The 25,882-nt window shown below is 40.2% G+C and overlaps 1 protein-coding gene across 1 annotated transcript in view; it reads left to right on the top strand.

Annotated features, from left to right (window-relative positions):
- FKBP10 (FKBP prolyl isomerase 10) overlaps positions 1-25,882 on the top strand; it is a 54,798-nt gene that overhangs the window by 22,262 nt on the left and 6,654 nt on the right. Inside the window, exons 8-9 of the mRNA XM_053698844.1 lie at positions 6,131-6,273; positions 7,351-7,514. Coding sequence (XP_053554819.1) covers positions 6,131-6,273; positions 7,351-7,514 — 307 coding nt within the window. The remainder of the gene's footprint in view (positions 1-6,130; positions 6,274-7,350; positions 7,515-25,882) is intronic.

Below are 25,882 nucleotides of genomic sequence, written 5' to 3' on the forward strand. Positions count from 1 at the left end.
CATTGGGATATAAAGGTGCCATTTAATTTCTATCTAGTCCACAATAAAAGCGCAAGCTATAGAGGACCCTGATATGTTAGAGGATACTCCCTCTTTAACTAAACCTAATAACTGTGTCTATTGTGAGGAGGTTCTAGTTGATCCGCCTGCTCAACTCTGTTCCACATGCTTTGACAAAATGGCAATATCTAAAAAGAATATGATATTTAGTACAACTGAGCCATCCACCTCTGAGGGTTCTCCGTCCCGCGAAGAGTGTGCCCTACACTAGTCTCCAATTGCCCATGCAGCTCTCCAGGGCACTACTAATCCTCCAGCGGAAGGGGCCCTTTGGCCGCCAGATTTCGCTGATCAGTTACAAACAGCGGTTTCTGCGGTCTTCAATGCCTTACCACATCCTGCTAAGCGCAACCAAAGGGTGAAACATAGCTATCCGTCCCAGGGGGGTCATCTACTCCACTGGATGTGTCTGACAGATTATCGGCTGATGATGACGACTCAGACTCTTCGTTGGATGTTTTTTTCTGGGTCGGCTTCAGCGACTTCTAGACCTCCATCTGCGGATGAACTAGATTTTAAATTTAAGATGGAGCATTTGCGCTCTCTGCTGAAAGAGGTGCTTGCTACGTTGGAGGTTCCTGAACCGAAACTACCGGAGGAAACTTCGATCCCTAAGCTAGATAGGGTTTATGAGGACAGGGTGGTGCCTCAGACTTTCCTGGTCCCCATTAAAATGGCTAATATTATTAAAAACGAATGGGAGAAACTTGGTTCGTCCTTTTCCCCTTCTACTTCTTTTAAAAAGCTGTTCCCCTTTCCGGAATCGCAGCTGGAGCTGTGGGGGGGCCACAGTTCTTCGTTCAAGGAGCCCATGGATAAAAGGTTGGAGTCCATGTTGAGAAAGATGTTCCAACTCACAGGGTTCATTTTTCAACCGGCAGTGGCTGGTGCTGCTACCTATTGGTGTGATGCTATGGTCGAGGTGGAGACTCCCCTCGAAGAGATACAGGAACGAATTAAGGCCTTAAGGGTAGCTCATTCATTCATTTGTAATGCAAATATTCAGATTTTTCGCCTGAATGCCAAGACATCAGGTTTTTCTGTTTTTTAGCCATAGGGCTCTGTGGTTAGTCGTGGTCTGCTGACATGACTTGCAAGTCTAGATTACTTTCCCTCCCGTTTAAAGGGAAGGTTCTTTTTGGTCCAGGCCTAGACTCTATCATATCCATGCTCATGGGTGGCAAGTGTCCTTTCCTGCCGCAGGGTAAGAAGAATAAACCTAAGGGGTCTACTTTTCATCCCTTTTGTGCGGACAAGTCTCATCGCCAGCAGCCTGCTGTGAAGACAGAGCAGTCCAAGGGATCTTGGAAACAAGCTAACTCTTGGAACAAAACCAAGCTGAACAAAAAGCCTGCCGAGACAAAATCGGCATGAAGGGGCGACCCCTGATCCGTCTCTGGATCGTGTAGGGGGCAGACTATCTCTTTTTGTAGAGGCCTAGATAAGAGACGTTCTGGAGGTCGTAGCCCAGGGTTACAGGATAGGGTTCAAGACTCATCCGCCCAGAGGCAGGTTCCTCCTGTCAAACCTATCACCAGTCCAGAGAAGAGATGCCTTCTTAGGATGGATGAGCGATCTTTCCTCTCTCGGAGTAATCAGTCCAGTCCCTCTAGCAAAAAAGAGGTCTGGGATGATATTCAAACCTTTTCGTGGTCCCAAAGAAGGAGGGCGTGTTTCGCCCAATTCTGGACCTAAAGTGCCTAAACAAGTTTCTGTCAGTCCCATCGTTCAAAATGGAGACGATCAGGTCGATTCTGCCCCTAGTTCAAGAGGAACAATTCATGACAAAAATAGATTTGAAAGATGCTTACCTTCACGTACCAATCCACAAGGATCGCTTCAGGTTCCTAAGATTTGCATTTCTGGACCAACACTTCCAGTTTGTGGCCCTACCGTTCGGTCTGGCGACTGCCCCAAGAGTCTTTACGAAGGTTGTGGGAGTGCTGCTCACGGTAGCGAGTGCCAGAGGTATTGCAGTGGCTCCTTATCTGGTCGGTATCCTGGTCCAGTCTCTGTCCTGCAGTCTCATGGAGGAACATTGAGGGCTCTTCTACTTCTTCGATCCGATGGATGGAAGATAAACGAAGGAAAGAGTTCCCTGGTTCCAAGCAACAGGGTGGAATTCCTGGGTACGATAATAGATTCCTTATCCATGAAGATATTCTTGACAGATCAGAGACATTGCAAGGTTGCATCCAACTGTCTTGCCATTTAGACCTCCTTTTAAGGACATCTATGGCCAGGTGTATGGAGGTGATTGGGCTCATGGTTTCCAGCATAGATGTCATTCCATACGCCAGGTTCCATCTCGGACCTCTTCAGAGGTGCATGTTGAGACAATGGAATGGTGATCACTCAGATCTATCCCAACAGATATCTCTGGACAACTGAATGAGGGAATCCCTCTCTTGGTGGATCAGTCCAGGACAGCTGTCCCAGGGGATGTCCTTCTTGAGACCATCCTGGGAAATTTGTGACCATGGACGCAAGTCTATCAAGATGTGGAGCTGTTTGGGGTGCCAGAAAGACACAGGGCAGGTGGACTGGAGAGGAATCGAGTCTACTGATTAAATATTCTGGAACTTCGAGCGATAGTCAACGTTCTGAGGGCTTGGCCCTCCTGGGGTCATCCCAATTCATCAGATTCCAGTCGGACAACATTACCTCGGTGGCTTACATAAACCATCAGGGGGGAACGAGAAGCTCCCTAGCCATGAGGGAAGTATCTCGGATTCTGGAATGGGCAGAGATCCACATTTGTTCGCTCTCAGCGATCCACATTCCAGGTGTGGACAACTGGGAACCAGATTTTCTAAGCAGACAATCGTTTCATCCTGGGGAATGGTCTCTCCATCCCGAGGTGTTTGCTGAGATCTGCAACAGATGGGGGGGCGCCGGAGATGGACCTCATGGCGTCCAGACTCAACTTCAAGCTACCCAGATAAGGATCGCGGTCCACGGATCCCCAGGCAGAGCTGATAGATGCCTTAGCGGTGCCCTGGGAGTGTAACATACATTTTTCCACCACTGCCTCTTCTACCTTGAGTAGTAGCCTGCATCAAGCAGGGGCAAGCTTCGGCTATTCTGATTACTCCGTCGTGGACGCAGAGGACGTGGTTTGCGGATCTGGTGTGGATGTCCTCTCCTTTATGGAGGTTACCCTGTCGCAAAGATCTGCTGGTTCAGGGTCCCTTTCTACTCCAAAATCTCGATTCTCTGAGGCTCACTGTGTGGAGATTGAACATCTAGTCTTAGCCAAGAGAAAATTTTCGGAGAGAGTGATTTATACTCTCATTCAGGCCAGGAAGCCGGTCACTCTGCGCATCTATCATAAGGTGTGGAGGACCTACTTGTCCTGGTGTGAGGAATGTGAATATCCCTGCCACAAGGTTAGGGTATCCAGGATTTTGGCTTTTCTCCAGGATGCTGCCAGTTCCTTAAATGGACAGATTTCAGCTTCATCTGTACTGTTACACAAGAATCTAGCTGAGCTTCCTGATATTCAGTCCTTTGTTCAGGCTCTGTCTAGGATCAGTCCTGTCTTTAAAAATTCTGCTCCTCCTTGGAGCTTAAACTTGGTTCTTAAGATTTTGCACAGGGCTCTGTTTGAGCCTATGCATGTGCTTGACATTAAAATTCTTTCTTGGAAAGTCCTATTCCTACTGGCGATTGCATCGGCTCGCAGAGTCTGAGTTAGCGGTCTTGCAATGTGAGCCTCCTTACCTGGTCTTTCACGCTGATAAGGCTGTTCTTCGCACTGGATTGGGTTTTCTTCCCAAGGTTGTGTCGAATCGAATCATAACATTAATCAGGAAATAGTAGTTCCGTCTTTGTGTCCTAACCCTTCTTCTTCAAAGGAAAGGTTGCTTCATAATTTGAATGTGGTTCGGGCCTTGAAGTTTTATCTTCAGGCCACGAAGGTCTTTAGACAGACTTCTTCTTTATTTGTTGTGTATTCGGGGAAGCGCGGGGGGCAGAGGGCCTCTTTCACTTCGGTCTTTTTGGTTGAGGAGCATGATCCGCTGTCTCATAGGCCAGACGGGACATAAGCCTTAGGATCACGGCTCACTCAACTATGGCTGTGGCCTCTTCTTGGGCCTTTAAGAACGAGGCTTCTATGGAGAAGATTTGTAAGGCGGCTACTTGGTTCTCCTTACATACTTTAGCAAAAGTTTACAAATTTGATGTTTTTGATTCGGCGGAAGAAGCTTTTGGGAGAGAGGTTCTGCAGACTGTGGTGCCCTCAGTTTAGGGTCAGCCTCCTTTTACCCTCCTGTGTGTTTTTTTTTTTTTTTTTTTTTTTTTTTTTTTCATTCAGTGTTCTCTAGAGCTTGGGTATTTGTTCCCACAAGTAATGAATGAAGCAGTGGACTCTCCTCCCATTAAGATGGAAAACATAAATTATGCTTACCTGATAATTTCATTTCCATCTGTGGGAGGAGAGTTCACTGCTTCCCGTGGACGGACCTAAATTTAATTTTATTCTTCTGGCACCATTTATACCCTGATATTTCTCCTACTGTTCCTTATTCCCTTGGCAGAATGACTGGGGGATGAGGGGAGTGGGTGAGGTATTTAAGCCTTTGACTGGGGTGTCATTTGCCTCCTCCTGGTGGCCAGGTTCTTCCCACAAGTAATGAATGAAGCAGTGGACTCTCCTCCCACAGATGGAAATGAAATTATCAGGTAAGCATAGTTTATGTTTTTAAGTAACTTTCTATTTTACTCCTATTAGCAACTTTTCTTTATTCTCTTGGTATCTTTATTTGAAAAGCAAGAATGTAATTTTAGATGCCAGCCCATTTTTGAACAACCTGGGTTGTTCTTGCTGATTGGTGTATACATTCACCCACCAATAAACAAGTGCTGTCCTGGGTCTGAACCAAAAATTGTCTGGCTCCTTAGCTTAGATGCATTCTTTTTAAAATAAAGATAGCAAGAGAACGAAGGAAAATTGATAATAGGAGTAAATTAGAAAGTTGCTTAAAATTGCATGCACTATCTGAATCGCGAAAGAAAAATGTTTTGGGTTCAGTGTCCATTTAATGGTTTTTCTACAGAAAACCACCATTGAAGTCTAGGGAGCTTTTTGTAGATAACCTTTTTTTTCAGGATTGTGATTGACCCCTTAACCTCTTGAGTGCTAACGACGGCTTTGAGCCATCGCAAATTGTCTCACTCGGGTGCTAACGACGGCTCAGAGCTGTCACTAGCACTCTCCCACATTGAAGGAGATCTGGAGGCTTCCACCTGCTCCTATCCAGCGATCGGGCCTGTATAGTGACAGGCATCGCCGAGGCTTCATGTTTTGCGCGGTGACATCACGCGCAATGACGTGATGACATCACCGCGCAAACTTTATTTAAAATGGACAATGCAAAGTATAGGGAAAGGGAGCATGCTGCTTAGAAGCCAGTATCTCAGGCATCTAAGCAGCTACAGACCCCCAAGACCCACCGTTGGAAAGGCCTGTTAAATCATTTAACTTTTTTTTTTTTTTTTTTTATGTAAAAACCTAAAAAATAAATAAATAAAATTTATTTATTTTTAGCTTAGCACCCTTGTGGGTGCATTAGATAAAAAAAAAAAAAAAAAAAAAAAAGTGGACAGAGTATATGATGGAAAAAATGATAATGTGAATAAGGAGACAGAAAAAAATGATATGGGAGATAAAAGATAAATAAGTTTTAAAAGTATGTGAAGATGCATACCAGTACATAAAGAGAACATCTTGGTGTGGCGCTTATAGAAGTAAATGAGAGCCTTTTTTACATAAGTGATATAGATCTGTACAGGAAAGAAATTATAGAATGCTTGTTACGTTCATCAAACGTACCTGAAGATTGTCTACACAAAAAAAAAAAAAAATATATATATATATGTATATATATATATATTGTATATGTGTGTTCTGTCCCCCTTCCCCCCCCCCCCCCCAACTCTAAACAATTAGGATTTTTTTTTAATTTATTAACCATTTATTGCTAACATGTGATAAACTAGACTTATTGAATATATAAACCTCAAAATGAAGGCAATGGTAATTGTTCTATATCACAATGGCTTTTAGGAATGACTATCAGAATGCTCAACAAGTGACTCTCGGAAATAATAAAATTATTGAAGGACTGGATATTGGTCTGCAGGGAATGTGTGTTGGGGAAAGGAGGACAATATTTGTGCCACCCCATCTGGGACATGGAGAAAGTGGAGGTAAGTGGATTGGTAACTCAACCAATCCTGAAAGGGGGGGTATTAATACTGTGGTAGTAAAAGCAAAAAAGAGACCTAAATTCGATGAACTGTCAAAACCTTATATAATTACATCAGTGATTTGGAATCCTTTTGATAGTGACCTGGATTATGTGGCATTTTTACCTTAGTGGCCCATCTTTCTGATATAATAAATTTGCTTGTTTGAGGTCACATTTTAAATACTATAAGAATTTATTTTTTGCAATATAGTTAATGAATTTTGCTACTACTATGATTACTTTGAGCACTCAAAACAACAAATGCGATCGTGCACCAGACCAGAAATCCACTGTAGTGAATCACAAAAGTGTATATTTGACAGTCCTCATAAAGCCAAGATAGTGTATAGAAAGCAAGAGTACTCACTCAGATGTTGAATACTTCATAGACGACTTCTCTGCATTGACGTTAAAGACTGCTTCCGGGTTAATCCATTGTAGATACCGGAGAGCCCAACGGATTTAGTCCTATTCAAGCAATATGAACAAAGTCCATGGCAGCTCAATCCGGTATAAATGTTATAATTTTTTACGGTTTTATTGTCATTGCTAAATAAAACAAATTATCAGTGAAAGTGTAAAAAAATATAAAATGACACATTTTAAAAAAAAAGTCTAAGGAGTGTCTAGCACCCGCCTGCATCTGACACATTTCAGGTGTGTCCCGTACTCATAGATACTTAGGTGGTGCTAGGATTGAGCTGCCCTGGACTTCGTTGATATCACTTTGAGCACTGCCAATATATGACAATTATTGTGTTTAAATTATGTACTACATAAGAAAATATTGTTCTGGTTCACTAATTTTATCATAATCTTGGATGCAGGGTCCTAAGATTAAGGTCTCAAGAATTTACAAACTAAACCACCAACTAAACTACCACTGTCTAATGAGGGATCCATGACTCAAATTCAGAATCAAGATTAAATAATCAAATGGTCAAATCTATTTCTTTTTGTCACTATCTATTCACAGATTTTTTTTTTTTTTTATTATTATTTGTTTTTTATTGCAACATTTTCTTCCTGTCTGCAGCTCGTGATGTCCCTTCAAGCGCAGTGATTAGATTCGACCTAGAGCTTATCCATGTGGAGGAGGGTGTACCAGAAGGGTATTTGTTTATCTGGCTGGGAGACACCCCTGAAAACCTATTTGAAACTATGGACCTTGACAAGAATGGAGAAGTTCCTGCAGAAGAGGTGAGGAGATATCTGACTTTTTTTTTTTTTTTTTTTTTTTTATTCAAGCAGGGTGGATTTGATTTAAAGGGACAGTAAAGTCAAAACTAAACTTTCAGGATTCAGATAGAGCATGCAATTTTAAACAACTTTCCAATTTACTTTTATCATCAAATTTGCTTTGTTCCCTTGGTGGTATTTTTGAAAAGCTAAACCTAGCTAGGCTCAAACTGATTTCTAAACCGTTGAAAAACGCCTCCTAGCTCAGAGCATTTTGAAAGTTTTTCAGTTAGACTGTGCTAGTTCATGTGTGTCATATAGATAACATTATGCTCACTTCTGTGAAGTTATTTAGGAGTCTTCACTGATTGACTACACTGCATGTCTGTCAAAAGCTCTTAGATACAAGGTAATCACAGAGGTAAAAAGTGTATTAATATAACTGTTGGTTGTGCAAAAACGGGGAATGGGTAATAAAGGGATTATCTATCTTTTTAAATAAATAAGAAAAATTTTGGTGTAGACTGTCCCTTTAAATCATGGTTTTCACTTATAACTTTTCAGATTATTTTTCTGGTTATATGAAACGATTACTGATTAGTTATATATCATTATATTTGCATAGATAGACGTTAAATTAATGAATTAAATTATTGGGAGGTGAACTATCTCCAGTTTAGTAGGTTAATAATTCATATTGGATCAACTTTTCAGTTGTACTTTATTGGAAGGAGACAAATAATAATTACATAAATAACAATTTAAATAGCTTTATTTAACTAAAGAAAGAAAAACATAATTTATGTAAGAACTTACCTGATAAATTCATTTCTTTCATATTAGCAAGAGTCCATGAGCTAGTGACGTATGGGATATACATTCCTACCAGGAGGGGCAACGTTTCCCAAACCTTAAAATGCCTATAAATACACCCCTCACCACACCCACAATTCAGTTTAACGAATAGCCAAGAAGTGGGGTGATAAGAAAGGAGCAAAAGCATCAAAAAAATAAGGAATTGGAATAATTGTGCTTTATACAAAAAAAAATCATAACCACCACAAAAAAGGGTGGGCCTCATGGACTCTTGCTAATATGAAAGAAATGAATTTATCAGGTAAGTTCTTACATAAATGTAACATTATGTTTTCTTTCATGTAATTAGCAAGAGTCCATGAGCTAGTGACGTATGGGATAATAAATACCCAAGATGTGGAACTTCCACGCAAGAGTCACTAGAGAGGGAGGGATAAAATAAAGACAGCCAATTCTGCTGAAAAATTAATCCACTACCCAAATCAAAAAAGTTTCAATTTTTATAATGAAAAAAACTGAAATTATAAGCAGAAGAATCAAACTGAGACAGCTGCCTGAAGTACCCTTCTACCAAAACTGCTTCTAAAGAAGAGAAAACATCAAAATGGTAGAACATAGTAAAAGTATGCAAAGAAGACCAAGTCGTTGCTTTGCAAATCTGATCAACAGAAGCTTCATTCTTAAAAAGCCCAGGAAGTAGAAACTTGCCTAGTAGAATGAGCCGTAATCCTCCGAGGCGGGAATCCACCCGATTCCAAATAAGCATGATGAATCAAAAGTTTAAGCAAGATGCCAAATGAATGGCAGAAGCTTTTTGACCTTCCTAAAACCAGAAAAGATAAAAAATAGACTAGAAGTCTATCTGAAATCTGAATAGCTTCAACATAGAATTACAACAACTCTTACCATATCCAAAGAAAGTAAGAATCTCACCAAAGAAGTCTTAGGAAAACAATAATTCCTCCCTAATGTTTGTTAGAATTTACAACTTTAGGTAAGAATTGAAATGAGAAATATAGAAAAGCGGTAGTCCTGGAGAGTATAATTAAAACGTCTTTATTTCAAACTCAGATTAAAAGCGAATGGCAAACACAAGTAAAAGCATAACAGGTGTGGCACTGTCTGGCTTACGCGTTTCGGCTAGGAGCCGTAGTCATAGCCTATAGTGCTATGTGACAGACCTTTCTAAATACCCATACCTAAAATCCCATTGGTTAAAAAATAAAACACACCTGTTAATTACCTACTCTATACATAGTGAAACTAATTTATACAAAACCTCCAAAGCAATTAAGCACTAACAAAAGTGCCAGTTACACGATTCCATATGACAGGGAAATAGACATAGTGAAATGAGAAAAATACACACAATAAACTCAATAGAACAATGCTGAGTAATGATTAACAAATGAAGACAAAATAATGGTAATGCGATATACAATCAGAAAGACCAAAAAATGCAAAAACCAAAAGATCAAAAATGTGTACCACAGTCAAATGTACAAGTGATCAATACATCAAAGAGTATAAGGGGTCAGAGGGCAAACATAAACGTGTATTGCACATTGAAAGATATATTTAAGATGGACCCTGACCCTATAGCATGATTATAAGTAAGATAATGATATGGAGTAACGGAGGGTGAAATTTCTAATACAATAATGCATGATTGTCCTAAATATTGAAGGATAAGGTATATATGTAAGGTAAGACTACCTAAATAGCACAAATCATTACACAAGTTCTTAAAATGGTATGTGTGACATGCATGATAGTGGCTCCCAGAGAGCCGGTATAAAGAAATGCCCTAAGCAATTACCACAAATTCATGATATCATACTTGGAGTTGAGACCATTTGGAATACGAGTGCCCATTGTAAAAATCCAATGTGCCTCTCTCAACTCCAGTATGCGATCTATGGAGCCACCCCTTTTGGGTCTGTGAACCCTTTCTATAGCACTCCAGGAAAAGGAAGAAAGATTCCCTCCATGGTATACCCCAAAATGCTGGACTACAGGGGTACTCGATTTAACTGTAGTGAAAGAGGAAAGGTGTTCCCTAATTCTGGTGTTTACTTCTCTGGAGGTGAGACCTATGTATTGAATTTTACATGAGGAGCAATTAAGTACATAAATCACATTGGTACATGTACAATTTAAGAGTGTTTTGATGTTAAATGTTTTTCCTGTAACATAACTGGTAAATGTGTTTCCCGTGCGTGCAAAATCACACGGTTTGCACTTCCTATGGCCGCATTTATGCATGCCCTGATGTCTGATCCAAGCACAGGCATCATTAGTCTTAGTGGGCAGCATAGTGGGAGACAGCAGAGAGCCCAATGTAGGACCTTTCCTGTATGCACACCTAACACCACTTTTAACCGTTTCAATTAGTTTATCATCAGCCTTAAGGATCTTAAAGTGCTTGCGTATAATAGAACAAATATCATTATATTGTCCACTGTGTGTGGTGACAAAAGTCACTCCATCAAAGGGCTTAGAATCAGTTTTCTGTCTGTCTACCAAGAGACTGTCTCTGGTTTTGGAGCTCACCAAGTGTTTGGCCTTACGAATGGCTTTTATTGGATATCTGCGTTGTTGTAACCTGGATTCAAGATCCCTGGCTAAAGTCTTAAAGTCACTGTCATCTGAGCAGTTTCTTTTTAGTCTGATCATCTCCCCTTTAGCAATTGCTTCTGGGACATGTTTCGGATGGCAACGTGTGCCAAACAGGACTGAATTCCCTGAGATGGGTTTCCTATAGGAAACTGTTTTAACTTTTCCATCTGGGAGCCCTATGAGGGTAAGATCTAGGAAATTGGCACTTTTGTCATTAAATTCAAATGTAAATTTAAGATTCATGTCATTCGAATTGAGGGATGAACAGAATTCTATAGCTTGCTGTTGGGTTCCTGTCCATATGAAGATCAAATCGTCTATATATCTCTTATATGTGGATATATAGACACGGAAAGGGTTACTATCTCCAAAGATGTGAAAGAACTCCCAGAATCCTAGGAACAGATTTGCATACGAGGGGGCAAATTTTGCCCCCATCGCTGTTCCACACCTCTGGAGATAGTATACCCCCCTCGAACACAAAAAAATTGTGTGTAAGGAGGAACCCCACAACCTTCACAATGAAACAATTGAAATCATCAGTATAATTGCCAAAGTTGTCTAAGAAAAAACAAATTGCCTTCAAACCTGTGTCATGGGGTATACAAGAGTAGAGTGAGACAGCATCCACAGTCAACCATCTGGATTGTGATGTCCAGACAACATTTTCCATTAACTGCAGAACATGTTTTGTGTCTCGCAAATGCGAGGGTAATGAAGTTACAATTGGCTGTAGGATGCTGTCCACCCACTCAGATAAATTACACAGCAGGGAATCAACCCCACTTACAATTGGGCGACCCATGACTTCCTGGAGGGACTTGTGGACTTTAGGAAAATGATGAAAGGCAGGACGCCAAGCAGCTGAGCCGGTGGAGAGACGAGCACTTGGAGATGGTACAAGGTACCCGTGCATCGCAGATCCCAAAGTTTCCGGTAGAGTAAGCAGGCTTGGGCAACAGTGGGGGATTGATTTTGATAAATTGCTTCTGCAGCCACTTATGAAAGTTTCCTAAAGCTGGTACACCGTTTGGAATCTACCATAATATTAGCTGACCTAAAGTGGTTACTCACGTATTTGTTTCTCAGCACTACTGAGTTCTTTTTCCTTATGTATGTTTGATTATTTGGGTACTTTACTGGCAGTACCAACACTCAGTAGCAGCGCTTGTCACACACACAAATTACAGTCTTAAGCTCCCCACAGCAATATGGACGAAATGGCTCACACCTCTATACAGCCTCCTATACAGCAATTTTACTCTTTGATGCCTTATTCAGCAAGACAAGAAGGGACTGTTAATAGTGAAGTGATCTTTTCTGAGGATAAAAGTGTACTAGCACTCAGTTCACTCTTTGACATGATGGAGGATCTGCTTATTAAGGAGTCCAAAATTCAGTGGGACATTTGGACAATTGAAAAATATCGGTCATTACAAATGATCCCTAGAGGTCTACGAATTTTTAAATTCCCCACCTTTGATGTGGATTGTAATGATAAAGACTTTGTGGAAGAATGGAACAAAGTATTATCTAACTGCTCACTGAACTTGATGCTTCTTATGTTACAATATAAAGTTAAGCAACTTGACAAAATTAAGTTAGAAATTGCAGAATTACAGGCAGAACTTAACCTACGTAGCACAGTATCAGATTTTGCTAAATTTGACAATATCCTTAGAGGTATTTTAGCTACCAGCAGATCAACAATCATGGAGAGAAAACACACTAAATTTTTGAGAGATAAGAATGATTATCTTAACAACACAGTTTATATATGGAGTAAAAAACAAAGGTCCACATTAAGACAAAATCAGCCTAGATTTGGGGGGAGAGGAAGGGGACGCAGGAACAGACAAAGACAGACAAATAATAATAGAAATGTAACGTTTTCTGGAAGTGACACTGAGTATAGTACTGATGGCAGTGATGAAATATCAAATATTCAAACATCAGGTTTAACTGTCAGTACTATTACTACTGAACCTCAGTGTGTAGGAGAGATACAAAGCAATTCACAACCTGTACATAGGTCTGTAACCACTCCCCTATTACACTTAGCTGAGACATCTCACAATATAACTCCCCAACACAATTCTAATTACTCCATGTATCCTATACCTGTACCCCAGTCAGGTCTACATGTTAATGCTATACAAACAGGAAACATAGGCCTTATGGAACAGGTTTTTCCCCAGGATCAGATCTCACACAAAGGGGGAGGGGAAAAGTCCAAGACACAGACTTATCACAACTCGCAGGGACAGCAGAGATACCAGCTGAGACAAGCCAAATCAATCTCAAAGTACAAATAAATGCTACATATAACAATGTCATTAATTTATCATCCACATTGCTTACTGTTGATCAATTAAAAGTACTTAGTCTGGGGCTTAACTTTTCACCTACCAATGACTTTGATGTGTTTAAAACCTTATTGGATCTAAATAAATTTACCAGGAATATAACTTTAAAAAAAATTTTTTCCACTACTAGTGAAGTCAGTGATAATGAACAACAGGGGACTTCGACTTATACTGAGTCTCTCTCCTTCTCACAAACATGTGATGTGGTCTCTTTGCAACAATTACAGTCAGAATCTATTCACAATTCGCAAGGCACTCTTAGTAGAGGCTCCCTGATGAAGGGTAAGTCCACCTTTTACCCTATACAGGTTAGGGGTAATGTTATAGAAACTTTTTACAACAGGGTTGAACAAGATCTTATTGCTCTTAAACAGTCCAATAAACGACCCAAGAACAACCTAAGTTTCAGGGAAAGAGCAGCAGTCAAGGAGTTAAAAGATAACTCCAGCATTACCATAAGAAAAGCCGATAAAGGCGGTATGACTGTTGTTCTTGACCGGGAAGCTTATGTGGCTGAAGCATTAAGGCAACTCAACAATAGGGATGAATATTCCATCCTTAAAGGTGATCCCACCTCTATCTTCAGGAGGGAACTTGTGGATCTTTTGGATGAGGGTGTGGAATCAGGGTTTATTGACCCAACTACCTTTGCATATTTGGTTCCTGATTTTCCAAAAATTCCTGCCTTTCATCATTTTCCTAAAGTCCACAAGTCCCTCCAGGAAGTCAAGGGTCGCCCAATTGTAAGTGGGGTTGATTCCCTGCTGTGTAATTTATCTGAGTGGGTGGACAGCATCCTACAGCCAATTGTAACTTCATTACCCTCGCATTTGCGAGACACAAAACATGTTCTGCAGTTAATGGAAAATGTTGTCTGGACATCACAATCCAGATGGTTGACTGTGGATGCTGTCTCACTCTACTCTTGTATACCCCATGACACAGGTTTGAAGGCAATTTGTTTTTTCTTAGACAACTTTGGCAATTATACTGATGATTTCAATTGTTTCATTGTGAAGGTTGTGGGGTTCCTCCTTACACACAATTTTTTTGTGTTCGAGGGGGTATACTATCTCCAGAGGTGTGGAACAGCGATGGGGGCAAAATTTGCCCCCTCGTATGCAAATCTGTTCCTAGGATTCTGGGAGTTCTTTCACATCTTTGGAGATAGTAACCCTTTCCGTGTCTATATATCCACATATAAGAGATATATAGACGATTTGATCTTCATATGGACAGGAACCCAACAGCAAGCTATAGAATTCTGTTCATCCCTCAATTCGAATGACATGAATCTTAAATTTACATTTGAATTTAATGACAAAAGTGCCAATTTCCTAGATCTTACCCTCATAGGGCTCCCAGATGGAAAAGTTAAAACAGTTTCCTATAGGAAACCCATCTCAGGGAATTCAGTCCTGTTTGGCACACGTTGCCATCCGAAACATGTCCCAGAAGCAATTGCTAAAGGGGAGATGATCAGACTAAAAAGAAACTGCTCAGATGACAGTGACTTTAAGACTTTAGCCAGGGATCTTGAATCCAGGTTACAACAACGCAGATATCCAATAAAAGCCATTCGTAAGGCCAAACACTTGGTGAGCTCCAAAACCAGAGACAGTCTCTTGGTAGACAGACAGAAAACTGATTCTAAGCCCTTTGATGGAGTGACTTTTGTCACCACACACAGTGGACAATATAATGATATTTGTTCTATTATACGCAAGCACTTTAAGATCCTTAAGGCTGATGATAAACTAATTGAAACGGTTAAAAGTGGTGTTAGGTGTGCATACAGGAAAGGTCCTACATTGGGCTCTCTGCTGTCTCCCACTATGCTGCCCACTAAGACTAATGATGCCTGTGCTTGGATCAGACATCAGGGCATGCATAAATGCGGCCATAGGAAGTGCAAACCGTGTGATTTTGCACGCACGGGAAACACATTTACCAGTTATGTTACAGGAAAAACATTTAACATCAAAACACTCTTAAATTGTACATGTACCAATGTGATTTATGTACTTAATTGCTCCTCATGTAAAATTCAATACATAGGTCTCACCTCCAGAGAAGTAAACACCAGAATTAGGGAACACCTTTCCTCTTTCACTACAGTTAAATCGAGTACCCCTGTAGTCCAGCATTTTGGGGTATACCATGGAGGGAATCTTTCTTCCTTTTCCTGGAGTGCTATAGAAAGGGTTCACAGACCCAAAAGGGGTGGCTCCATAGATCGCATACTGGAGTTGAGAGAGGCACATTGGATTTTTACAATGGGCACTCGTATTCCAAATGGTCTCAACTCCAAGTATGATATCATGAATTTGTGGTAATTGCTTAGGGCATTTCTTTATACCGGCTCTCTGGGAGCCACTATCATGCATGTCACACATACCATTTTAAGAACTTGTGTAATGATTTGTGCTATTTAGGTAGTCTTACCTTACATATATACCTTATCCTTCAATATTTAGGACAATCATGCATTATTGTATTAGAAATTTCACCCTCCGTTACTCCATATCATTATCTTACTTATAATCATGCTATAGGGTCAGGGTCCATCTTAAATATATCTTTCAATGTGCAATACACGTTTATGTTTGCCCTCTGACCCCTTATACTCTTTGATGTATTGATCACTTGTACATTTGACTGTGGTACACATTTTTGATCTTTTGGTTTTTGCATTTTTTGGTCTTTCTGATTGTATATCGCATTACCATTATTTTGTCTTCATTTGTTAATCATTACTCAGCATTGTTCTATTGAGTTTATTGTGTGTATTTTTCTCATTTCACTATGTCTATTTCCCTGTCATATGGAATCGTGTAACTGGCACTTTTGTTAGTGCTTAATTGCTTTGGAGGTTTTGTATAAATTAGTTTCACTATGTATAGAGTAGGTAATTAACAGGTGTGTTTTATTTTTTAACCAATGGGATTTTAGGTATGGGTATTTAGAAAGGTCTGTCACATAGCACTATAGGCTATGACTACGGCTCCTAGCCGAAACGCGTAAGCCAGACAGTGCCACACCTGTTATGCTTTTACTTGTGTTTGCCATTCGCTTTTAATCTGAGTTTGAAATAAAGACGTTTTAATTATACTCTCCAGGACTACCGCTTTTCTATATTTCACTATTTTGCCAGTGAATCCTGGATTGTTGAGCTGTGGGGAGGTGTGTGTTTGCAGCTAATAGACATTGGTGAACTTTCAGCATTGTTTCTTACCACGGATTGGTTACTGCTGATTGACACTTATACCAGCAAATAGGATCTAGCGCTCATCGAGAAGGAGAGACGCCGTACATCTGCAGACCCACGAGGACGCCAAGCAGCTGAGCCGGTGGAGAGACGAGCACTTGGAGATGGTACAAGGTACCCGTGCATCGCAGATCCCAAAGTTTCCGGTAGAGTAAGCAGGCTTGGGCAACAGTGGGGGATTGATTTTGATAAATTGCTTCTGCAGCCACTTATGAAAGTTTCCTAAAGCTGGTACACCGTTTGGAATCTACCATAATATTAGCTGACCTAAAGTGGTTACTCACGTATTTGTTTCTCAGCACTACTGAGTTCTTTTTCCTTATGTATGTTTGAGAATTGAAATGAGGACAGCAAAAACCACCTTATCCTGATGAAAAAAAATCAGAAAAAAGAGATTCACAAGAAAGAACAGATAATTCAAAAACTATTCTAGCTGAAGAGATGTCCAAAAAGAACAATACTTTCCATGAAAGCAATTAATGTCCAGAGCAAGCATTTGCTCAAATAGAAGACCCTGAAAAACCTTCAGAACCCAATTAAGACTCCAAGGAGGAGAAATTGGCTTAATGACAGGTTTGATACGAATCAAAACCTGAACAAAATGATGAATATCAGGAAGTAACACTGCCTTATCCTGATGAAAAATCAGAAAAAGATATTCACAAAAAAGAGCAGATAACTCAAAAATTCTTCTAGCAGAAGAAATAACCAAAAGGAACAATACTTTTCCAAGAAAGTAATGTAATGTTAAGAAAATGCATAGTTTCAAACGGAGGAGCCTGTAAAGCCCTCAGCACCAAATTGAGACTCCAAAGAGGAGAGATTGAATTAATGACAGGCTTGATACGGACCAAAGCCTGTACAAAACAATGAATATCAGGATGTTTAGCAATCTTTCTGTGAAAAAAGAACAGAGAGTAGAGATTTGTCCTAACAAAGAACTGAAGACAAAACCTTATCCAAACCAACCTGAAAAAATAATAAAATTCTATGAATTTTAAAAGAATGCCAAGAAAAGTAGGTCTTCCAGACTCAATAATAAATCTTTCTAGAGACAGATTTACGAGCCTGAAACATAGTATTAATCAATGAGTCAGAGAAACCTCTATGACTAAAAACCAAGCGTTCAATCTCCATCCCTTCAAATTTAATGATTTGAGATCCTGATGGAAAAAATGGGCCTTGAGAAAGAAGGTCTGGTTTAAACGGAAGTGTCCAAGGTTGGCAACTGGCCATCCGAATGAGATCCGCATACCAAAACCTGAGAGGCCATGCTGGAGCCACCAGCATAACAAACAAATACTCCATAAGAATTTTGGAAATCACTTTGGAAGAAGAACTAGAGGCGGAAAGAAATAGGCAAAAAGATAATTCCAAAGAAATGTCAATGCATACACTACTTCCGCCTGAAGATCCCCGGACCTGAATAGGCCCCTGGGAAGATCTTTATTCAGATGAGATGCCAACAGATCTATTTCTAGAAATGCTCACATCTGAAAAATTTAAAAACATATCTGGGTAAGAGAGACCATTCTCCCGGAAGTAAAGCTTGATTAACAGAGATAATCCGCTTCCCAAATATCTTATACCTGGGGAAAAAAAACACAGAATTTAGATAGGAGCTGGATTTAGCCCAAGCTAATATCCGAGACACTTCTGTTACAGCCTGATAGTCCTACCCTGATGATTGACATACACCATAGTTGTGATATTGTCTGAAAAACAATAAACGTCTCTTCTTCAAAAAGAAACTAACTGAAAAACTCCTGAGAAAGCACGGAGTTCTAAAATATCAAATGGTAATCTCGCCTCCTGAGATTTCCAAACCCCTTGTGCTGACAGAGATCCTCAGACAGCCTCCCAACCAAAAAGACTCACATCTGTAGAGATCATGGTCCAGGTTGAAAGAAACGAAGAGACCTGTAGAACTAAATGATGGTGATCTTAACCACCAAATCAAGAGAGATAAATATTAGGATTCGAAGATTTAAAATGCGAAATCCTAGAATCCCTGCACCATAATTCAGCCTAAAAGACTGGAAAGGTTGTTTCTATTGAAAATGAGCAAAGGGAATTGAATCCAATGCTGTGGCCATAAGACCTAAAACTTCTATGCATATATAGCAACTGAAGGAAATAATAGAGACTAAAGGTACCGACAGACGGAACCCAATAAAATTGTCCCTTGTCTGATAGCGACAAAGACAGTGACACAAACTATCTGGAAACCTAAAAAAGGTGACCCTTGTGTGAGGAATCAAGAGCTTTTGAAAAAAAGATCCTCTAACTATGTCCTGGAAGAACAAAGTGAATCATATGAGATTCCGCATCCTCAGAAAATAATCTGAATGAAAACAGAAAAATGAAAATATGCATTTATTGTATCTAATGAAAACAAATAATGCTATCACTGACCAAAAAAAAAAAGGCAGAATAGTTTGAATAAAACTCCAAAACCCAGTTCCTAAAAATGGAACTGGAAGAAATACCCCAGAAGATTCCAGGTCTGAGCAGCGCTTGAACCCCACGGGTGATCAGCCATGCTTCAACAGTACCCAAAATATATAGGACTGAAACACACTTAAAGAAAGTGTTAGCCTTACTGGAATAAAATCAAAGAAATTTGGACCGAATAGAACCAAATAAATTTAAAAAAAGTCTTAACCTGCCCCTTGCCAGCCAAGCTGGAATACGGCACGTACATCACAATTTTAGGGAGCTGATTTCGAAATTTCCAATTAAAAACATGTTACTTGGGAAAGAATTCAGGAATTCGTAACCAAACTAGTATAAGCTTAACGTTTTAGTCTTAGAACTCAATCTTGAAGCCCAGAGTAACAGTTAAGAATTGAATCCAATTATAAAACAAATAATTGATTATCTTAGAACAAAAGAAATATGGATTTTTAGAAATCACAAAATTCTTCTAGCTAAAACAGCTAAAGACATAGATTAAACCTCATTTGCGAAAAATATTCAATAAAATGAAGACAAAAATGAAATTATTAGCATGATAGTCCAGTTAAAGGACCAGTCAATACAGTGGACTTGCATAATCAATAAATGCAAAATAACAAGACAAATGCAACAGCACCTAGTCTAGTAAATTTTGTCCCTTTAACAATGCTAAAATAAATCATAATCTGATACTTGATCTTAAAGTAGAAAAAATTAAGCAATTGCAACATCCAAATAAATCACAGGTCCAAGAAAAGTACCTGAAACTAAATAATTTTCCATAAATAAGATACAACCATCTAAAGGAAAATAAATACTATTTTGCTATAGAAACAATAGCATAATTAGTAGGAGTAGAGAGAGCCCCAATAAATTGGAGAACCCTCCAAATTGAATTTAACTGCCGGCAAAGAATATAGTTTAAAACCTTTTGAAGAAGAAAATTTTCAGCCTATTCCATTCCCTAGTATGAGGAATTGGGAAAAAAACCTCTGAAAACACAGAAGAATAAATAAGCAGAAATAGTGTTAGCTAGTCTTGAAAAAGAACTAGTTACCTTAATATCCAAAATAATCAACACCTTTTCAACAAAGAACAAATGTAGAATAAAATAAAAAAGAAAATAAAGAAAATAAAAAAGTAGATTTGTTAGTGTTAATATCTGATGAAGAAAATTCTGAATGAGAAAGAAAATCATCAGAGAAGGATAAATCAGTATGTTAGTCATTTGAAACTTCAATAATTAAAAAAGAAGTTTGAAAAAGACCTAAAAATTTTATTAGAAGGCATGATGTCAGACAAAGCCTTTAAAATAGAATCAGAAAAATATCTCTTATAAATCTTCTAAATATTTCTTGTACATAAGATGTAAAAATAATTGCAATATATAAAGCATAAATACTAATGGATTCTGCATGTAAAAGTTTACCATGATAACTTATTACAAACCATAGCTAAAGATAAACATTCATAACATTTAAAATAAATGAACTTAGCTTTGGTAGAACTGAACTCAGTCAACAGGAATCCTCTTAGATTGTTTTGAAACAGGAACAGTGAAATCTTGCAATATGTAATAGAAAAAAACAATATTTTTAAAGCAAAATTATCAAATTCCTTAAATGACAGTTTCAGGAATGGGAAAATAATGCAAAATAATAAGCTTCTAGAAACCAGAAGCAATAAAAAAGTGAGGTTTAAATAATGTGAGGGGAAAAAAAGTGAAACAAAAAATACGCCCACATTTTTTGGCGCCAAATATGACGCCCACATTATTGGCGCTAAATACAACGCCCATATATTTGGCGCCAAGTATGACGCCACATCCTCTGACGCCAGAACCGACGCCCACATTTTTTGGCGCAAAAAAATGTCTGAATACACATGCGTCAAAAATTACGTATTAACAGAATACAACTTCCGGCGTCAACTACGGCGCTGGAAATGACGAAATTTTTGCGCCAAAAAGTCCGCGCCAAGAATGACACAAGAAAAAGAAACATTTTCTGCCCCCGCGAGCCTAACAGCACACAGGGAAAAATGATCAATTGAAAATTTTCAAGGTAAAGAAAAATAAATTGAATTAAAATGCATTATCCCAAATAATGAAACTGACAGTCTGAATTTTAAAGGAATACTGATTATCCTGAATCATGGCAAATATAAGTTTAAAGACATATATTTAGAACTTTACATAGAAAGTGCCCAACCATAGCTTAGAGTGTCATAATAAAACAAGACTTACTTACCCTAAGACACTCATCTACATATAGTAGGTAGCCAAACCAGTACTGAAACGAGAATCAGTAGAGGTAATGGTATATAAGAGTATATCGTCGATCTGAAAAGGGAGGTAAGAGATGAATCTCTACGACTGATAACAGAGAACCTATGAAATAGATCCCGTAGAAGGAGATCATTGAATTCAAATAGGCAATACTCTCCTCACATCCCTCTGACATTCACTGCACGCTGAGAGGAAAACCGGGCTCCAACCTGCTGCGAAGCGCATATCAACGTAGAATCTAGCACAAACTTACTTCACCACCTCCATGGAAGGCAAAGTTTGTAAAACTGATTTGTGGGTGTGGTGAGGGGTGTATTTCTCCAACATAGGTGTGTCCGGTCCACGGCGTCATCCTTACTTGTGGGATATTCTCTTCCCCAACAGGAAATGGCAAAGAGCCCAGCAAAGCTGGTCATATGATCCCTCCTAGGCTCCGCCTACCCCAGTCATTCTCTTTGCCGTTGCACAGGCAACATCTCCACGGAGATGGCTAAGAGTTTTTTGGTGTTTAAATTTGGTCATTCCAGAGAAATTATGTAAGATGGACAAGTTCCTAGAGGTTCCGGTGCCCCCCGATGTTTTTCCTATACCCAAGCGGGTGGCGGATATAGTAAACAAGGAATGGGAAAGGCCCAGCATACTTTTTGTGCCTCCCCCTATATTTAAGAAATTATTTCCTATAGTCGACCCCAGAAAGGACTTATGGCAGACAGTCCCTAAGGTCGAGGGGGCGGTCTCTACTCTAAACAAACGCACTACTATTCCCATAGAAGATAGTTGTGCTTTTAAAGATCCTATGGATAAAAAATTAGAGGGTTTGCTTAAAAAAAAATGTTTGTTCAGCAAGGTTACCTTCTTCAACCAATTTCATGCATTGTTCCTGTCACTACGGCAGCGTGTTTCTGGTTCGAAGAACTAGAAAAGTCGCTCGATAAAGAATCTTCGTATGAGGAGGTTATGGACAGAGTTCATGCACTTAAATTGGCCAACTCTTTTATTCTAGATGCCGCTTTGCAATTAGCGAGATTAGCGGCGAAAAATTCAGGGTTTGCTATTGTGGCGCGCAGAGCGCTCTGGCTGAAGTCTTGGTCAGCGGATGTGTCTTCCAAGACAAAATTGCTTAACATCCCTTTCAAGGGCAAAACACTGTTTGGGCCTGATTTGAAAGAGATTATTTCAGACATCACCGGAGGAAAGGGCCACGCCCTTCCTCAGGATAGGTCTTTTAAGGCTAGAAATAAGCCTAATTTTCGTCCCTTTCGCAGAAACGGACCAGCCTCTACTTCTACATCCTCTAAGCAAGAGGGTAATACTTCTCAACCCAAACCAGCCTGGAGACCGATGCAAGGCTGGAACAAGGGTAAGCAGGCCAAGAAGCCTGCCACTGCTACCAAAACAGCATGAAGGGATGGCCCCCGATCCGGGACCGGATCTGGTGGGGGGCAGACTTTCTCTCTTTGCTCAGGCCTGGGCAAGAGATGTTCAGGATCCTTGGGCACTAGAAATAGTTTCTCAAGGTTATCTCCTGGAATTCAAGGAACTACCCCCAAGGGGAAGGTTCCACAGGTCTTAATTATCTTCAAACCAAATAAAAAGACAGGCATTCTTACATTGTGTAGAAGACCTGTTAAGGATGGGAGTAATTCATCCAGTTCCAATAAGAGAACAAGGGATGGGGTTTTACTCCAACCTGTTGATAGTTCCCAAAAAAGAGGGAACATTCAGACCAATTCTAGATCTCAAGATCCTAAACAAATTTCTGAGGGTTCCATCGTTCAAAATGGAAACCATTCGAACGATCCTTCCTACCATCCAGGAAGGTCAATTCATGACCACGGTGGATTTAAAGGATGCGTACCTCCATATTCCTATCCACAAGGAACATCATCAGTTCCTAAGGTTCGCTTTTCTGGACAAGCATTACCAGTTTGTGGCACTTCCATTCGGGTTAGCCACTGCTCCGAGAATTTTCACAAAGGTACTAGGGTCCCTTCTAGCTGTTCTAAGACCAAGGGGCATTGCAGTAGTACCGTACTTGGACGACATCCTGATTCAAGCGTCGTCTCTGTCAAAAGCAAAGGCTCATACGGACATCGTCCTAGCCTTTCTCAGATCTCACGGATGGAAAGTAAACATAGAAAAAAGTTCTCTTTCCCCGTCAACAAGAGTTCCCTTCTTGGGAACAATAATAGACTCCTTAGAAATGAGAATTTTTCTGACAGAGGTCAGAAAATCAAAACTTCTAAGCTCTTGTCAAGTTCTTCATTCTGTTCTTCGTCCTTCCATAGCGCAGTGCATGGAAGTAATAGGATTGATGGTTGCAGCAATGGACATAGTTCCTTTTGCACAAATTCATCTAAGACCATTACAACTGTGCATGCTCAGACAGTGGAATGGGGATTATACAGACTTGTCTCCGACGATTCAAGTAGATCAAAGGACCAGAGATTCACTCCGTTGGTGGCTAATCCTGGACAATCTGTCACAGGGAATGAGCTTCCGCAGACCAGAGTGGGTCATTGTCATGACCGACGCCAGTCTGGTGGGCTGGGGCGCGGTCTGGGAACCCCTGAAAGCTCAGGGTCTATGGTCTCGGGAAGAATCTCTTCTCCCGATAAACATTCTGGAACTGAGAGCGATATTCAATGCTCTCAAAGCTTGGCCTCATCTAGCAAAGGCCAAATTCATAAGGTTTCAATCAGACAACATGACGACAGTTGCTTATATCAACCATCAGGGGGGAACAAGGAGTTCCCTGGCGATGGAGGAAGTGACCAAGATAATTCAATGGGCGGAGGATCACTCCTGGCACTTGTCTGCAATCCACATCCCAGGAGTGGAAAATTGGGAAGCGGATTTTCTGAGTCGTCAGACATTCCATCCGGGGGAGTGGGAACTCCACCCGGAAATCTTTGCCCAAATAACTCAATTATGGGGCATTCCAGACATGGATCTGATGGCGTCTCGTCAGAACTTCAAGGTTCCTTGTTACGGGTCCAGATCCAGGGATCCCAAGGCGACTCTAGTAGATGCACTAGTAGCACCTTGGACCTTCAACCTAGCTTATGTTTTCCCACCGTTTCCTCTCATTCCCAGGCTGGTAGCCAGGATCAACCAGGAGAGGGCTTCGGTGATCTTGATAGCTCCTGCGTGGCCACGCAGGACTTGGTATGCAGACCTGGTGAATATGTCATCGGCTCCACCATGGAAGCTACCTTTGAGACAGGACCTTCTTGTTCAAGGTCCATTCGAACATCCGAATCTGGTTTCTCTCCAACTGACTGCTTGGAGATTGAACGCTTGATTTTATCAAAGCGTGGGTTTTCAGATTCTGTAATAGATACTCTTATTCAGGCTAGAAAGCCTGTAACTAGAAAAATTTACCATAAGATATGGAAAAAATATATCTATTGGTGTGAATCTAAAGGATTCCCATGGAACAAGATAAAAATTCCTAGGATTTTATCCTTTCTACAAGAGGGTTTGGAGAAGGGATTATCTGCAAGTTCTCTGAAGGGACAGATTTCTGCGTTATCTGTTTTACTTCACAAAAGGCTGGCAGCTGTGCCAGACGTTCAGGCGTTTGTTCAGGCTCTGGTTAGAATCAAGCCTGTTTACAGACCTTTGACTCCTCCCTGGAGTCTCAATCTAGTTCTTTCAGTTCTTCAAGGGGTTCCGTTTGAACCCTTACATTCCGTAGATATTAAGTTATTATCTTGGAAAGTTTTGTTTTTGGTTGCAATTTCTTCTGCTAGAAGAGTTTCAGAGTTATCTGCTCTGCAGTGTTCTCCGCCCTATCTGGTGTTCCATGCAGATAAGGTGGTTTTGCGTACTAAGCCTGGTTTTCTTCCGAAAGTTGTTTCCAACAAGAATATTAACCAGGAGATAGTTGTACCTTCTTTGTGCCCGAATCCAGTTTCAAAGAAGGAACGTTTGTTACACAATTTGGACGTAGTCCGTGCTCTAAAATTCTATTTAGAGGCCACTAAAGATTTCAGACAAACTTCTTCTTTGTTTGTTGTTTATTCTGGTAAAAGGAGAGGTCAAAAAGCAACTTCTACCTCTCTTTCCTTTTGGCTTAAAAGCATTATCCGTTTGGCTTATGAGACTGCCGGACGGCAGCCTCCTGAAAGAATCACAGCTCACTCCACTAGGGCTGTGGCTTCCACATGGGCCTTCAAGAACGAGGCTTCTGTTGACCAGATATGTAAGGCAGCGACTTGGTCTTCACTGCACACTTTTGCCAAATTTTACAAATTTGATACTTTTGCTTCTTCAGAGGCTATTTTTGGGAGAAAGGTTTTGCAAGCCGTGGTGCCTTCCATTTAGGTGACCTGATTTGCTCCCTCCCTTCATCCGTGTCCTAAAGCTTTGGTATTGGTTCCCACAAGTAAGGATGACGCCGTGGACCGGACACACCTATGTTGGAGAAAACAGAATTTATGCTTACCTGATAAATTGCTTTCTCCAACGGTGTGTCCGGTCCACGGCCCGCCCTGGTTTTTTTAATCAGGTCTGATGAATTATTTTCTCTAACTACAGTCACCACGGTATCATATGGTTTCTCCTATGCATA

This window comes from Bombina bombina, chromosome 1 (assembly GCF_027579735.1).
Source record: "Bombina bombina isolate aBomBom1 chromosome 1, aBomBom1.pri, whole genome shotgun sequence".
NCBI classification, from domain to species: Eukaryota; Metazoa; Chordata; class Amphibia; order Anura; family Bombinatoridae; genus Bombina; species Bombina bombina.